This window comes from Bombyx mandarina, chromosome 06, assembly GCF_030267445.1.
Source record: "Bombyx mandarina strain Sakado chromosome 06, ASM3026744v2".
Taxonomy (NCBI): domain Eukaryota; kingdom Metazoa; phylum Arthropoda; class Insecta; order Lepidoptera; family Bombycidae; genus Bombyx; species Bombyx mandarina.
The window spans coordinates 1,015,445-1,030,884 of NC_143213.1; the positions used below are offsets into that span (position 1 = coordinate 1,015,445).

General features: G+C 37.4%; 2 protein-coding genes across 3 annotated transcripts in view; one reads left to right on the forward strand and one right to left on the reverse strand.

The window, feature by feature from the left end:
• LOC114246733 (uncharacterized) overlaps nt 1-15,440 on the reverse strand; it is a 60,531-nt gene that overhangs the window by 8,967 nt on the left and 36,124 nt on the right. For both annotated transcript variants that reach the window (XM_089728256.1, XM_028179415.2), the window contains 2 exons: nt 1,568-1,693; nt 805-951 (listed from right to left, as the gene is read on the reverse strand). In XM_089728256.1, the coding sequence (XP_089584382.1) occupies nt 805-951; nt 1,568-1,693 (273 nt within the window). The remainder of the gene's footprint in view (nt 1-804; nt 952-1,567; nt 1,694-15,440) is intronic.
• Nucleotides 5,954-12,953, forward strand: LOC114246734 (uncharacterized). Its single transcript, XM_028179417.2, has 5 exons — nt 5,954-6,234; nt 7,359-7,537; nt 7,898-7,976; nt 9,571-9,639; nt 12,551-12,953. Exons 1-5 carry the CDS (start codon nt 6,181-6,183, stop codon nt 12,926-12,928), a joined length of 759 nt encoding a protein of 252 aa, XP_028035218.2. The 5' UTR covers nt 5,954-6,180; the 3' UTR covers nt 12,929-12,953.

Genomic DNA, 15,440 nt, shown 5'->3' on the forward strand with positions numbered 1-15,440 from the left:
CAATCCTACAGCTAGATTCGTTAAAATAGATTTTTTTTCAGGTATTTCAACTTTAAATTAGTCTACTGTAAAGTTCATGCATTGTCGCTTAGTCACGTTTGCCTTTCAAGCGTCGATATGCTTAACCAATTATTTATTAACTCATATGAGTAAAATCAGGATAAATAAAGTATACATATATAAATACATTAAATAAAGTTTAAATTTTCATATCGTTTTTACATCTTGATACGACTTGCGAAACTATCTTTTGCTTCGAGATATATATATAGTTCGGAATATTCTTATGTGAATTTGGACAATTGTTAAATATTAGGTGGATTTCTTGCAAAATATGGGCGTGCTTCTAAATTTATACTAATATATAAATCTACAGTGGTTTTTACGGATGTTCCGTTATAATTACTGAACTATGGGTCCGATTGACTTGAAACTTGGTATCCATGTAGAAAATACATGTACTTATAATATATATTGGATAGGCTAATATTTATATGAGTGTTGGACTCCCTGCACCAGTTGCGGGGGCGTTAATGATGAGAATCTTTCTGGTGGTGAGAAATAATAATGTTAATTTTAAATTCCCAGCGAAGCTGACGGGTACAGCTAGTAATTCGTAACTATACTTGAGACCTTAGAACTCATATCTCAAGGTGGGTGGCGCATTTACGTTTTAGATGTCTATGGGCTCCAGTAACCACTTAACACCAGGTGGGCTGTGAGCTCGTCCACCTCCCTAAGCAATAAAAAAAAATCAATAAATGCATTGGAAGTTCATCTGTGAAATTTTCAATAATAAAATACCGTATCTCTTCAAAAAGTCTTCGCTCAAATCTTGCCTCGCCGGCACTGGTAGGGGTTGCTTTACTGCTCCTGTCTTCAGCTGCCATTCAACCAGTTTCTTTCGGAAATCGGCTGATAGCTGCTCTTCAGTTGCTACAGGACGAGATGCTGGAAATATCGTAGGAGTATTATTTTCTTTGGAAAACATAGCAAGGGAAAAATTACTCCTAACTATGGAAGGTAGAAGGACGAAGGACCATCTTGTCCCCTATGGACAAGGCGAAAAAGTATCCACCTGTAAACAGCAAGTTATTGTTGAAAAACTCACCGAAATAATCCTAGTGTGGAATATGGAATTTATACGAATATAGAAATTTTAAATAGAATCAAGTGTGCTGAGTTGAAAATGTTTATATTTTACGTGATTTGTGTAGTTACAACATATGCAGTATTTAAAATCAACTATCTACTTTTATTACCATTTATGAAGGAGGTGTTTAATTCCTTCTTAATTTAATATCCTACTGTAATAGCTTAGCTGTTTTTAAAATATTTCCTCTTGCTACTATGGCGCTACCTTAATTCGCTCACTTTTAGCGGACAATTTTTAATACACTCAGATGGTCCTCCTTACTTCAACTCTCCATACTGCTAACAACGAAGATCGGCTTAAGTTTTACGTGTTGAGAGAGATGAATTATCCGAATATATAGCAGGATTAATTACTGTGTCGATTGCATTCTGTCAGAGATGCTGCCTATTAAATATTAGAAGAACTACACACCGGCGTGCAACTTATCGCGTCTGTCCGAGAATTCCCTGCACAGTCTAGACTGCAGAGCTGCATAATCACGGGCGATTTCTTCTTTGACGCCGCCCGCTTCACAACCGCTGCTTAGACCCTCCGTCTCTGAGGACATGAGACCACGTTTATCATAAAACAAAAACATTCAAAATGCTGAAAATTATAAGATGAGCATTAAAATAATAGGACATTTTATTTACGACGATACGATGTGTGGAATTTTAAAAATTATACACAAATATTGTTAATTATAATAGTATGGTTTACTAGAAAGTTCTTTGAGTGACTCGATTTTTGACGAGGCCGTGAGTACAACTGAGCCAAGCAATTGATTATTCATGGCGCTGTGTTGCTTATCGGCCAAAGAATAGTTACTTCTACAGTGACTGTGCTGAAAATGCACATATTTTCAAGAAAAATATGATTTTTATAAAGATTCCTTAGACGTTCGCGAGTCATAGATATTCCATTTCTTTAAAAGCAGATCATACTGTCGTATGCCCCTAACAGTAGCATTGTTCCGCGTAAGGGTTTAAGTTTTTTTTATCTTTGAGGGATTACTGGTAGCCCGGAGGCCTTTCCAGTTTCACCAGGATCGGTGGACGAGCAAGGGCTCAGGCCCAGGGAGGGTTAAGGTATCTTACGTTCTAATCTATAGTCATAAGAAATGGCACGTTTTAGATGTTTTGTAATAGTAAATAATTGTATGTTTTGCTTATTTCTTGAGTGATTGAATCATTCGCTCCCGCTAAGGCCGTAGACAATGTAATTGAGACATAGTTCTTCATCTTCATCTATGAGAAAAACGTCTACATGTAAAATAGTTTTTTTTAAATTATAATTTCATATTTACTGTATGAATTACACCTAGACTTTGACACTAACTAAACTCATATTCTTCATTTCACTTAATCTTGTCATAAATATTGTTACAACGAAAACATCATTTTTATATGTATTACTAGCTGACCCGGCAGACTTCGTAGTGCCTCAATCGATAAATAAAAGACCTAAACTTTGTTTAAAATAAACTTAAAACAAACAAAAGGAATCCGTCCGACGGGGGACACATCAAATGAAAAACAAAATTGTTATTTTTATTTAATTCCGAGCATTTTCATATTTATCTACCTTTTAAACCTTCTCTGGACTTCCACAAATAATTCAAGACCAAAATTAGCCAAATCGGTTCAGCCGTTCTCGAGTTTTAGCGAGACTAACGAACAGCAATTCAGTTTTATATATATAGACGTGAAACATTAATTTGCATTGTTATGCATTGTGCGTTAGTTTTTGCACTAACATAATATTAAAAATATAAAGAACATTCAAAACTATACCTCCATTCCTATCTCCATTTGATTCTATAAATTAATTCTATAAACATAGCGATCATTTATCGATTGAAACATGTACTTTCCATCATGAGAAAACTCCTCACTACCAATATTATGCAAAGATATAAATCTCAAATATATTAAGTGTATAATCTATGGTTATAGAGACAGAAAGTTATATAATCTCTAAAACTCTAAGAACATTATAATTTTGACACTAATTAGAAACAATTTAAGAATCGTTCGGAATAAAATAAGCGCAAAGAGATTTAATTACCTACTTTATCTGTATTTATGGTTTATCGGTAAGAAAATGTGTTTTGTAGTGATAATAAATAAATCAAATTATATTGGTTCCATAAATCAATGTACGTATTGTATATTCCACAGACGTATGTAATAAGTGTCCCATTAAAACATGTTTATGATATATAATGAAGAACATATATATTTTTTTAATATCTCTGAAATAATAATTAAGTCTATTGGCTATTTTTTATTTCATAGCTGACGTGAATAAATAGAGCGACTGACATGAAGTTTTAGACTGTCAAAATATTTTTGAAACTTGTGTGAACAAAATTTTAGTTTTGTGAAAAAAATATTGCATAAAAACTAAGACGATGTGAGTGTAATTATGTTTGTTTGTCGCTGCATGCTGACAAGCACTCCTTTCGGATAACGTTAAGTGCTTATCGGAGCTCACAGATTACACAAAAAGCAAGTCGTAACTTATTCATTTCATATCTTTTTTGCACATAAGTAAGCCAGAATTTGACTAAATTTGTATTTAATAAAAAAAAGTACACTTAATCAGAGTTGGGCTACGATACTTTTATTTAAAATTTATTTTAGATGGTCTATAATATCAAAACTGTTAATACCACTTTTACGCCGATGCATATTTCAGTTTTTTAAATTTTTTATAGCTTAGATGGGTCGATGAGCTCACAGTCCACCTGGTGTTAGTTAAGTGGTTACTGGAGTACATAGACAACTACAACGTAAATACCGCCGCACACCTTTAGATATGAGTTCTAAGGTCTCAGTATAGTTACAATGGCTGCCCCACCCTTGAAACCGAAACGCATTACTGCTCCACGGCAGAGATAGGCAGGGTGGTGGCACCTGTGTGGACTCAGAAGAGGTTCTACTACCAGTAAAGTTTGCGTGAGTCCACTCACTCACATACAGGGAGTGACGCGGCCGCTTTCGAAGTAGAAACAGGAATAGAAAACAAGCCTAAACGAAACTGATACAAAACGCTAAAGCAATAAACAGTTGTCGTTTTAGTAAATTCCAAATTAGTGATCCACTTTAGAACTTGAAGTTAAGACGCAGATAACTCCCGTATATACTCGGGGTAAATACACCGTAAAATCAAAATAGTTCATCAAAAATGGTGGTTGTCGTGGCGTGCAACCTCTTTGACAGGACATAAGACCTACAAAGACTAGACATAGACTAAGACAGAAACTTGACAAGAATTAGAAAAGAAACAAAAGAAAGAAATGGAACGAGGGCGGACGTGACTAGCGGCAGGGTACTTTTAATGCCTTCCTAAAAGACAGACACGAACCAGACCACAAGGAACGAATTGAACGTTCTTATATGTACATAGAATAGACGACAAACGGATGAACCGACCCTTCATTGGTATTTAAGCAATCTGCGAATTTAATATTTTCACCTCAGCAGCTGAAACATGCCGCTTTTGCTGCGAGATAACAGTGAACAAAACGCGATTTTGATTCCAGCGTGGGTCAAAGTAGCTTTTTAATTTTTCAATCTTCAGCGCCACGAATTGACATTGTTCAGCCATAAATTTGAAACATTCGAATTTTACTGTGCTCACGTGCATATACAAAAGCGAGTGAAAAAAACAAACCCCACCGAAATTCGATTTTGGAATTCGACCTCAAAGAAAACACGTTCGGAAACGCGTAATACCCAAAAATTCAAAGATATCTATACTAATATTATAAAGAGGAAAGATTTGTTTGTTTGTTTGTTTCGAATAGGCTCCGAAACTACTGGACCGATTTGAAAAATTCTTTTTCCATTAGAAGCCGACATTGTCCCTGATGAACATAGGCTACTTTTTTTTTTTTTTTTTTGTTTCATGTGTGTTTTAATGTTTCCGAAGCGAAGCGAGGGCGGGTCGCTAGTTTGTAATAAAATCATTACGTTTTTTTTAATAGTTATTTCAATCTATTCCAGTTCATTTCTATGTCTCCTAAGTAATATGCGTTCTCACTGCTGAGATGAAAAGTTATGTGTGCTACACGAGAGCAAAAGTTTTTTGCATCTCGTGCTGTTGAGTCCCTCACAACGCTATTCTAACTTTGAATAACTCTCTACGCTCGTGAATCCATCATAGAATGTTTCGCTTGCCCGGGACTCAAAATCAGCACTCGAAACAAAAAACAACTTTGTTTTCTTATTGCACAAATAACTATTTCTTGGTCGAGGATCTTCAGCACTGTCTCTCTTTTCGAGAACGATTTCAGAACACCCTATATATATAATTCGCTTTTAAGGCTTCGTCAAACAGAACGCGTACTTAACGCCGCGTCTTAACGTCGCGCTCTTTTCATGTCACAACAATTGACTAGATGAGTCTAACGCTCCTTGACGCAACGCATTCGCCAAATCATAGTGCCTTTCGATAGCAGTGTGAAAATTTAAAAGTATTAAGAAATCGAGTGATTCAGATGTGGCATTGTATAAGCATGGGTATTTTCTAACAATTTCTATCATTTTTTAGGGCATTATCTAGTATTTTAATACACATTCACTCGGACGGTAAAATAAAATTTGTAAAAAATTACAACGCCTGACGTCAAAGCGTCCTAACGCCGCCACAGAGCGCTGCGTACTTATAGCGCTGGGGCTCTGTTTGACGGTATGTTACCATAGTAGTACAACACGTCTCGGCGTCATAGCGCGGCGTCAGTTTAGGGCTCTGAGGCGCGCTAATTACGCGTTCTGTTTCACGAAGGCTTAAAACTGACGGCGCGCTATGACGCCGAGATGTTGTACTGCTATGTTAATATACTGTCAAACAGAGCGCCGACGCTAGGAGCGTTGGACTCATCTAGTCAATTTGTGTGACATGAAAAGAGCGCGACGTTAAAACGCGGCGCTTAGTACGCGTTCTGTTTTACGAAGCCTTTAGTTCTGTGCTCGGATCCGAGCACTCGATGTATTTTTTGTTACAGGTGCAGGAAGTACTCGTCTTGATCATTAAGGCAAATGTTCTTCAGTCTGTTGGCCCTCGCGTTAGCAGGATTAGCTCTGTATGTTTACGTAAGTTTTGTATTTCAATTGGGTTTTCATTAAACGTCGGTTTCGTGATGTTGAGCAGCTACCGAGGACGCTTATCTTGAGACTGAAATCTCAATTGAGGTGCAGTATCAATTGTCAGCCAGCTTTCACTGGTAGGAGGTTTTATTGATCCACCATTCTGTATATTTTTGCAACGAAGCAATCATGGCTTCTGGTAAGGATAGGACGGACTCGTGTTACGCTTTACCACTCGGGCTACTAGTACCAGAATTACGAACTTACTGACTATCCATGTTGGGCTTAGTAAATAAGTATTTTTTCTCTTAGATTATGGTCCATTATTTTCTGGCTTAGTTCATTTGTCTTCAGGTAGGTAACGTAAAACCTTTTTAAGGACATTATGCGGAAAATACGACCGCCATATTTAAAACATGTATAGTATGAAAAAATAATGAAAGTTATTAATATATCCGTTGACTTGGCCCAGAAAATGGTCGGTTACTTATAGAGTTTTTGTTTTGTCTAAATCAACGGTATTCCATTAACTCTGTTTGTTATTTTGGCTTCAAAAACACGGGAGAAATATTTAGCTAGTCATTAGTGGTAATACAATTTGTAAGGAAATATTCTTGATATTTGGTGAATTTGAAATCATAAAAAAATTGGGGCAGCAGAAGCGTTCGCATGCTTCTGCGCACTTATTATCTTCTAAATTGAATTGAATAACCTCGGCCGATTTTTCGTGATTGAGAAATCCAAACATTTTAATTAACAAACACTTCATCGAAAGCTTCAAATCCATAAAGCTTTTCTTAATTATAGCTTGTGAAAGTGTTTTTGTCTGTTTTAAGTAGTCACCAGAACCCTTAAAGATGAGTACGTGATTTTCGGGGCCTAATAAGGTCCTTCCTATAAGGTCCACGTCTCAGTTTCATTTGATTTTTATTTTTTTATATATGCCTGGACATGAAGTGGCAATTACAATTATGTTTTATAAGAGGCTATCTTAGGAGTAACGTGTGATGGATGTTCTGCTCTTTCGAAGAAGGCCCTTGGTAGAACGCGGGCCGGGTAGGACATCTGTAGACATGACTTTTGAATGAACTAAATGATCAAAATAGCATTATTTTCCTGAACGCCATCAGACACACGAGAACACTCAACAGAGTTCGGCCTCCATTCTCCGCGAGGTGTGGACTGGGAAATGTCAGCTGTCGTGCTGCGAGAGCCGTGACGGCAACGGACATGAAGCGGGGTCCAGCTCTGGTCCAGACCCCTGCGCCTGTGCCCCTTGTCCTTGCGGAGTGCTCGCCAGTGTATACAGGTTGGTAGCTTCTTAACCACATTCACCATTGCTTACAATATTGATGGTCGAATAATTATTGTTGCATTTTTCAAAAGCTTAGGAAATAAAAGTTTTGTTAGAGGTTTTTCCAAAGACCAGGCGCTCTTGGTATGCAGCTGAGCCTACGGCCCTTATGGTAAGTATTTACTGTCGCCCATGGACGTCCCCAATGCCAGGTATAGCTGCTGCCTAATGCTGAAGTGTCTAAATCTTCGTTTCAAGAAAGATATGTCATAGCCTTCAGCAGAAGCCGTGGCTCTCTCTAAGCTCTTTCTAAAGCTTATCTCTCCGTCTCTTAGAATTGTAAGCTAAGCTTGTAAATCGCATGAATCCTTCTAGAACATGCCGTCCAGCGGGCCAGGCTTACAGGAGAATAGCCGATACAATATCGGACTGTTTCTACATCGGTTTGATTATGGTAAATATTTGTATAGTTTTTACCGAGAACATAGTGTTTATAAGTGTTACTAGCGGCCTGTGGTTATTTTTTCCGAGAATTCATTGGAATAATTTAAGATTTTTTTGTCTGTGCTAGCGGCCTTACATAACACAGATTAACGTTAATTGCCACTACTTTAAGGGTGGCTGTGGAAGTTTGAGGCATACTACTGTCTCATCATTGTTTAGTTTCTGGATGTAAGCGATGGAATCTGCATTCCTTGATCCCGTGACCTTTGTCAAGACATCATTTTGTAGAGTGATTCTATCCCCCTTCATTGTTGTAGCCGTGTTGTCGCCTCTACTACTACTACATTATTACGTAATAGCGACTGGAGTTTTAATTACGATTTCTGCGCGATATCATATACCAGATCAGAGTTGTTAAGGTTCAAATTACTATTAATGGTATAGGATAGGATAGAACATTGAATGGTTGAATATCGCTAGTATATTATTGTGACTGATGGTAGGACGTACTTTGCGCACTGTGAGCCTGTATGGGTAGGAACCACAATCCATTTTTTTCTTTTCTTCTTTTTTAACGCTGTGGAATCCATTTACGGATACCCGGTTGAGGGGGGTAACGAACCGTGTTATGTCGGACTCCGGTGCCTCCAGAGAGGAAGAGGGAAACAAGGAGGAACCACTATCCTGCCAATTCAACTGCCCATACAACTAAAGCTCCGAAGTCATGTTTTAAGGCCAGTGACGGCATTCACTTTGCGTTATATATGGACTCCAGCCACCACTTATTATAAGGTGTGCTGGAATTGCGTCGACCGACTTCGTGCAATAAACAATAATTAAAAAAAATACCGCAGAGCCATACATTTCCTTACATCTGGCAGCCCCATCGAGTCTGGCAACGGTCCAAAGCCCACTTACTGACGTTTAGTCGTTAAATCAGCGAAGAATTTAAGAAATTCGCATTCTTCTCTTTATATTTATCGAAGATTTAACATTATTTTTTTTATTTGTCTGCATCTCTTTATTTTCAAGGTCCATTGTTTCATTTGTTTTACTGAAATATGTGTGTATTTATAATGCGTGGCGTTCGATGTAGATGAGAGCGTAAAATTAATGTCTCTCCAGGAAAATAAAGTTAATTATCTATCAGATAGGTTTGTACGACATATATATTTTTTTGTTTTTTGTTTTCGTGACCGTGTTGCTGTATTTGTGAATTTCGATCCCTCATTGTTTCGGTATTTACCTAACGACGGCCAAGATAACGATGATTCGCATTATCAATGAGTTCGTTGTTGCTTTTCGTACATCTGATATCGTTCTGAAGTTTTTTTTTTTACCTGATCGTTGGGAGCCTAAGTGACTATTCCAACAATTCACGGACCGATAGGTGAGCTCACCGTCTCAGCCTGAGAGTATTTCTAACATTGACCCTAGCATGGGTAATGAGAATCGCGACCCACTGAGAAGATCCGGCGAGAAACTCAGTGGGCTCTGTCTATTAGACCGTTTTGAGCATTCTTCGTGGACATACCGCTCGCCTGGTAAGATCGACTTAAAACAGTTGACGTTGATAGTTTATTAATTCGTAATTTATTTTTCAGTTAGCAGAAGCATTTATGTACGTTCAGAGGGTGTTTCAGTTCGGTAGATCGCGAGAGAGACAAGCCGAGGTAATCTATATTATTATATTAATACGTGAAGTAAAAACTTTGTATCCCTTTTTACGAAAATTGAGCGGACGGACGATTATGAAATTTTCCACACTTATAGAGAATATAGAGAAGGAGTGCAGAATGTTAATTGTTTTTTTAAATAATGCATAAAAGAGGCATTAAATCAATAAAGAAAACATTACACACACTACATACCATGTATTTGACGCACACACGCATGCATACTATTCATTGTCAAACTTTTGTTTTTGACGTCTGTGGTCAAATTGAGAATAGATTAAATATTGTTTGTCTTTATTAATATTTTTTATAGTGTAGCCTAGGCGAAATTTGTGATTATAGAAGTATAAAATACAATCATAACAGTGTACAAACTTACAATTCCAATTAATTATAGTCGAATTTCGACTACTGCGGGACCTCTAGTCTATATATTAATACGTGAAGCAAGAACTTTGTATCCCTTTTTACGAATATTGCGCGGACGGAGGAGTATGAAATTTTCCACACTTATAGAGATTATAGAGAAGAAATGCACAATGCTAATATTTTTTTAAAATAATGCATAAAAGATACATTAAATCAATAAAGAAAACATTACACACACTACCATGTATTTGACACACACACGCATGCATACTATTTGCTTATTGTCAAACTTTTCTTTGCAGTCTGTCTGTCTTGCAGCTATAGTCGGTAAAATGGAGAATAGGTTAAATATTATTTTCCCTTTATTAATATTTGTCTAAAGTGTAGCCTTTACGAAATATGTGATTAAAGAAGTATAATAGTCCTTGACAATAGAATAGAATCATAATAGTGTACAAACTTATAATTTCCATTAGTTATAGTCGAATTTCGATTACCAGGGGACCTCTTGTTGTATTAAATTTACATTAGGGCTTTGCTATAAAACGACCATATTATTATGTATTAGGCTGTGATGTATTTGCTTGGGAATGCGGGCTTACAGCTCTCTTAGTGTCAACTATCGGTACGCGTAGGAATAACGTAAGTACCACCACTCGCGCTTTTACGCGCTGTGATCGCTGTTTACCTCCACCACACGGTGGAGGTAAACAGCGATCAATATTGCCAGCAATGTAAGGCAAACTTTGGTTTTTGGTGGGTAGGATGTGTTTTGAGCCCCCACCGATCGGTATCGTCTCTAAGTGCGCAGCGGCATTCACGACGTGGTGACTTATGGTCCCCGGTAGCCGGCATACCAGATGCGCCGTGAATTTGTCGGCCTGTTGCCAATACAAAAACAATTATTCTGACGTGGTCTATCGTTCTACCGATGTATAATATTTACAGACGCAACGCTTATCTGTTTATGAATCCGATTTCGATGAATTTTAGCTTTAATTATGATTAAATCCTCTTTCGTAATGTATGTTGCTAAAGTAGTTTAGTCTATTCGACTTCGAGGGCAGATCCTTTAAGCTCCCAGTTGTTACTGTTGGTTTTTATACCTACTAGTAAAATGGCCATCTTTACTGCCTTAGATGGCAGGCAATCACCTGGTCCTCTTGATGGCAAGTGGTTAGTGATGATCATGGACGTGGTGATACCGCTGACACAACTGAGCCGTTTCCTACCTCTACTGGTAGCCTTGAGAGGCTATTTCTGCTTCTCTTTGACGTGTAGGTGAGCTCACGGGGTTCAAAACGGGAGAGTTGCTAACACTGGCCCTAGCAAGAACAGTGCTTCGAAGAATCTACCACCGGATCGGAAACCCGACCCACTGAGAAGATCCGGCAAGAAACTCAGTGGGCTGTGTCTGTGGGTTCTGAGCCGCTGCTCACTTGCACATACTATTAAGAAAACACTACGTAGGGGAGACTATTATGGAGCAGAAAAGATATTTGGAAATGTCCTTTCGATGATCGTAGTTTTTTCCGGTGGTATGATCGAAGTCAGCTCTGGTGGTTGATGGTGAGATGTTAAAACGGAGATGAGTTTCATGATGATCGTCTCATACGATTCGTTAGACTACTCCCCTTGGAAAGCAATATGTAACAAAACTGTACAAAATGGTACAAAACATAAAGAGCATTGAACCTCCTCCGTATACTTCCTTTGGACAGAATACTTTTGAAACCTAAATTCGAGAGCTATTTTGTATGTTTATGTAGTAATTTCCGGTCCATACAATAAACTGACCTATATCGTAACAGGATTACCGTGAATTTGCACAATGCGATGTGTTGAAACTGAAATAGGCGGCGATTTATAGGTCGGTCGACGGGCCAATTTGTTGTTAAAATACATTTAGAAGGAGATGCTGTATTGTAACAGCGTGTTTTAAAATTGTAGTATATTAGAATTTGAATAATAAACGCTTCTAAACCTATATGATGTGAAATAGTAAACAATAATGATGCAAAAATTATAACTGTAGTATTTATAATTTCACTAGCTGACCCGGCAGACTTCGTAGTGCCTCAATCGAGAAATAAAAGTTTTGTATAAAATAAACTAAACTTTAAACTAAAAATAACTAAACTTTTGTATAAAATAAACTTAAAATAAACAAACGGAATCCGTCCGACGGGGGACACATCAAAGGAAAAACAAAATTGTTATTTTAATTTTTAATTCCGAGCATTTTCATATTTATCTACCTTTTGAACCTTCTCTGGACTTCCACAAATAATTCAAGACCAAAATTAACCAAATCGGTCCAGCCGTTCTCGAGTTTTAGCGATACTAATGAACAGCAATTCATTTTTATATATATTATAGATTATTGTCAAAATGATAGGTCACTGCATTCATATTAGAAGATCCAATAGAGACTTTGAGAAATGTAAAAATCAGCTGTATATTATAGAAGAATCCGAGGAATTATGTTTGATCGTTTGATAGTTTATCTTAGTTCAAAAGTTTTATTTCATTATTCCAGTTGGTGAATACAAATGTTTACGAATCAACAGAGAACTTCCATTTTAATGGCGACGAGCCAACGGAGAAAGTTTCCAATAAAACTAACAAGAACATCACACAACATGAGTCCGTATCGGACGCCAATAGACGGGCTATTGCGGAGGACGAATCAAACGTACCATTCAATGACAGGGATGATATTAATGAACCAAATATAGAGTTCGGTAAAAATGAAATTATTGGAAGTGTTATAAATGACAATATTCCTGGTTTTATCGAAGCGTCCGCGGCAAAAGCTGATGAATCTAACGCGGCGGACGCCGGTTGTCATAAATGCTTAGAAAAAGGTAAAGTCTGTATGAGTGAATGTCCAAAAGCTAAAACGAATAAGAAATAAAAATGTTGTTCTATCTATAGTTTTATTTATACTTGAAACTGTTTTGGTTTTTTTTTGTGTCACAGTATGTAGTCTATATTATTAAAAAACTTATAATATATTAACCTTATATATATATAAGATATCAACTATGATGACAAAGATCCAAAGGGTCGAAAGATTAAGTCAATTATTGGGACAATTTCTAACATCTAAAGATAAGACTATTCTACGCTTAGGTTAGTGCTGATTGGAAGTTAAATACCAAGTCAAGTTTATGCTACGGGTTGATATCCTAATTCATTTGCAGTATAGCAGCTTTGTATCTATTGCACGATCTTGCCAGATCGGTGGTATTCTGAGAAGCACAGCTCATGCTAGAGCCAGTGTTAGCAACTTTTTTATGTGGAATCTGTTAACTCAACTACTAATAATAGCGTAGTTGGAACAGCCCCTTAGGCTACCAGAGGATAGGTAAGGAAAAGAAATATGCACAGTAGTTTTGTGCCTTTGCAGATAGGCATAGAGCTCGCAGGTTCATCGCCCGCACACATGTCAGGAGCAGCCAAGTCGCAGTCTACTGCTATTCTATTAATAATATGATCACCAAAACTGCATTGATGGTAGGATGGGCGGTGAGCCCGCCTACCCGCCTGCCCGCCTGCCTAGTTCTGTCGTGAAGAAGTAATGCGTTCCGGTTTGAAGGGTGGGGCCGCCGTTGTACTATAAAACTGTGATTTAGAACTCATGTCACGAGATGGCTGACATTGAGTTATTAATGTTTATGAGGGAGTCGTGACAACGACGACCGATCTAAGAAATAAAAAAAAAAACTAAAACCATTGTTGTATATTTTTTCAAATGTGCTAGAAATTTGGTCTGGAAAAGATACACTTAATGATATTAAAGTCTATCAACAGCAGTGTATGTCTTTCGACTCATGATAATTGTGGTAGTTCATCAGAAGGTCATATGACACCACTTTCTATTTGCTGCATGCTGTGATCACCTCTGTAGTTGAACATGCGTAGTTTCATATTTTAGATTAACATTTCTAATCAATGTTTAGTGAAATATTTATTGGTGTTTAATAATGACAATTTCTATGACTACAATTTTGAGTTTAATTTTATTATTACGCTCAACAGCCTGTGTTGCTGTAAATTAGAATATGTTGTGAAATCGAAGGGGAAAATGAGGGGAAATTGCCAAACAATGTGTCAGTTTGGCATCTCTGTCATATTAATCGAAATTTTTATGTGACTCCGGAATAAACGTATTTGCAATTAAAATTTTTAGTGATTATGACCGGGACCCTAGAAGGAGCACGTATTTTGTGATGGAAAGAAACGGAACCTCTCAAGGCATGCTATTAGAAAATAATACTTAGAGGAGAGCTTTTGTTATAGTTCATGACTAGGCGTAGTTTTGAGGTTTTATCACGTTTTGCCTACTTCGCTTTTTACTATCTTGGATGTTAGGTTCCGTGTCTGTAAGGTGATCGTTCTCGTCACCAGACTGTGGAAAGATAGAAGTACAGAAGGAAGGATCTTAGGTCAATTTGTTTATGTATCGAATTCCATGTTCGTGGTGAATAAACCCTAAAAGTCTTTAAATACACCTTGATAAGAGTACATATTGAAAGGCCTGATAATGTTCAACTTTGTTGCTTTATTTACAGATGATTCATGTCCGATATTGTGTTTGACCAAAACTGCGTTGTTTGTGCTGATTTCGTTATTTGTGTTGGTGAGAAATCCTTCCTGTTTAATTAACATCCATAATTATGTTTATGAAGTCGTGACGCATGCAAATTTCTTGAGAGTTTAACGGTAGGCAGCGGCTTGGCTCTGCCCTTGGCATCGCTGAAGTCCATGGGCGACGGTAACCACTCACCATCAGATGGGCCGTATGCTTGTCGGACTACAAGGGCAATAAAAAAAAGAGCTATGTTTTTTTTCATGGTATTATTATTGTTTTCACAAAGTAGATTTTCTTTTTCTTTTGCCTCCCGTTTCGAGATACGAGTTTCGATTCTATAGTAACTGAGTTCGGAGATATCGATGGTACAATGGCTTCGCGGCAGAAATAGGCAGGGCAATGGTACCCTACAGCTAGTATTGCTCGGTTTCAGTACCTGCCCCTCGGTGATCCGAATTGCAACGAATCAGACGCTCGCCGACAAACGCATAGGAGCTCAGCAATAATATGTTTTTGTGATACATACGAATATTTCCTAAGGTAAAATAGTTATTTATTTTTTAAGCTTTTGACTGCCACGTAAGTCACCGGTGCCCCACGCGGCGCGCTGATGTATTTGTGTTGATTTCTGTTATTAAGATTAAGCTTAAGCTTGACGCAATTAAGCTTACTCCATGCAAATAGCCGAAGAAGATTTTTTGTTAAAATATTTTTTTCAAATTTTATACATTTAGTTGGCTATCCTGTAAAGTTGCGAAATGTCGCTTAAAAAATAACCGTTCACCCCTAGATATATACTAAGTAATTATACATAATATACATATCGCACACA

Coding starts and splice junctions, on each gene's coding strand:
- LOC114246734 (XM_028179417.2), top strand. CDS start 6,181: ATGTTCTTCAGTCTGTTGGCCCTCGCGTTAGCAGGATTAGCTCTGTAT. Junction 7,538..7,897: donor GTGCTCGCCAGTGTATACAG/GTTGGTAGCTTC, acceptor GAATCCTTCTAG/AACATGCCGTCCAGCGGGCC. Junction 7,977..9,570: donor TCTACATCGGTTTGATTATG/GTAAATATTTGT, acceptor TTTATTTTTCAG/TTAGCAGAAGCATTTATGTA.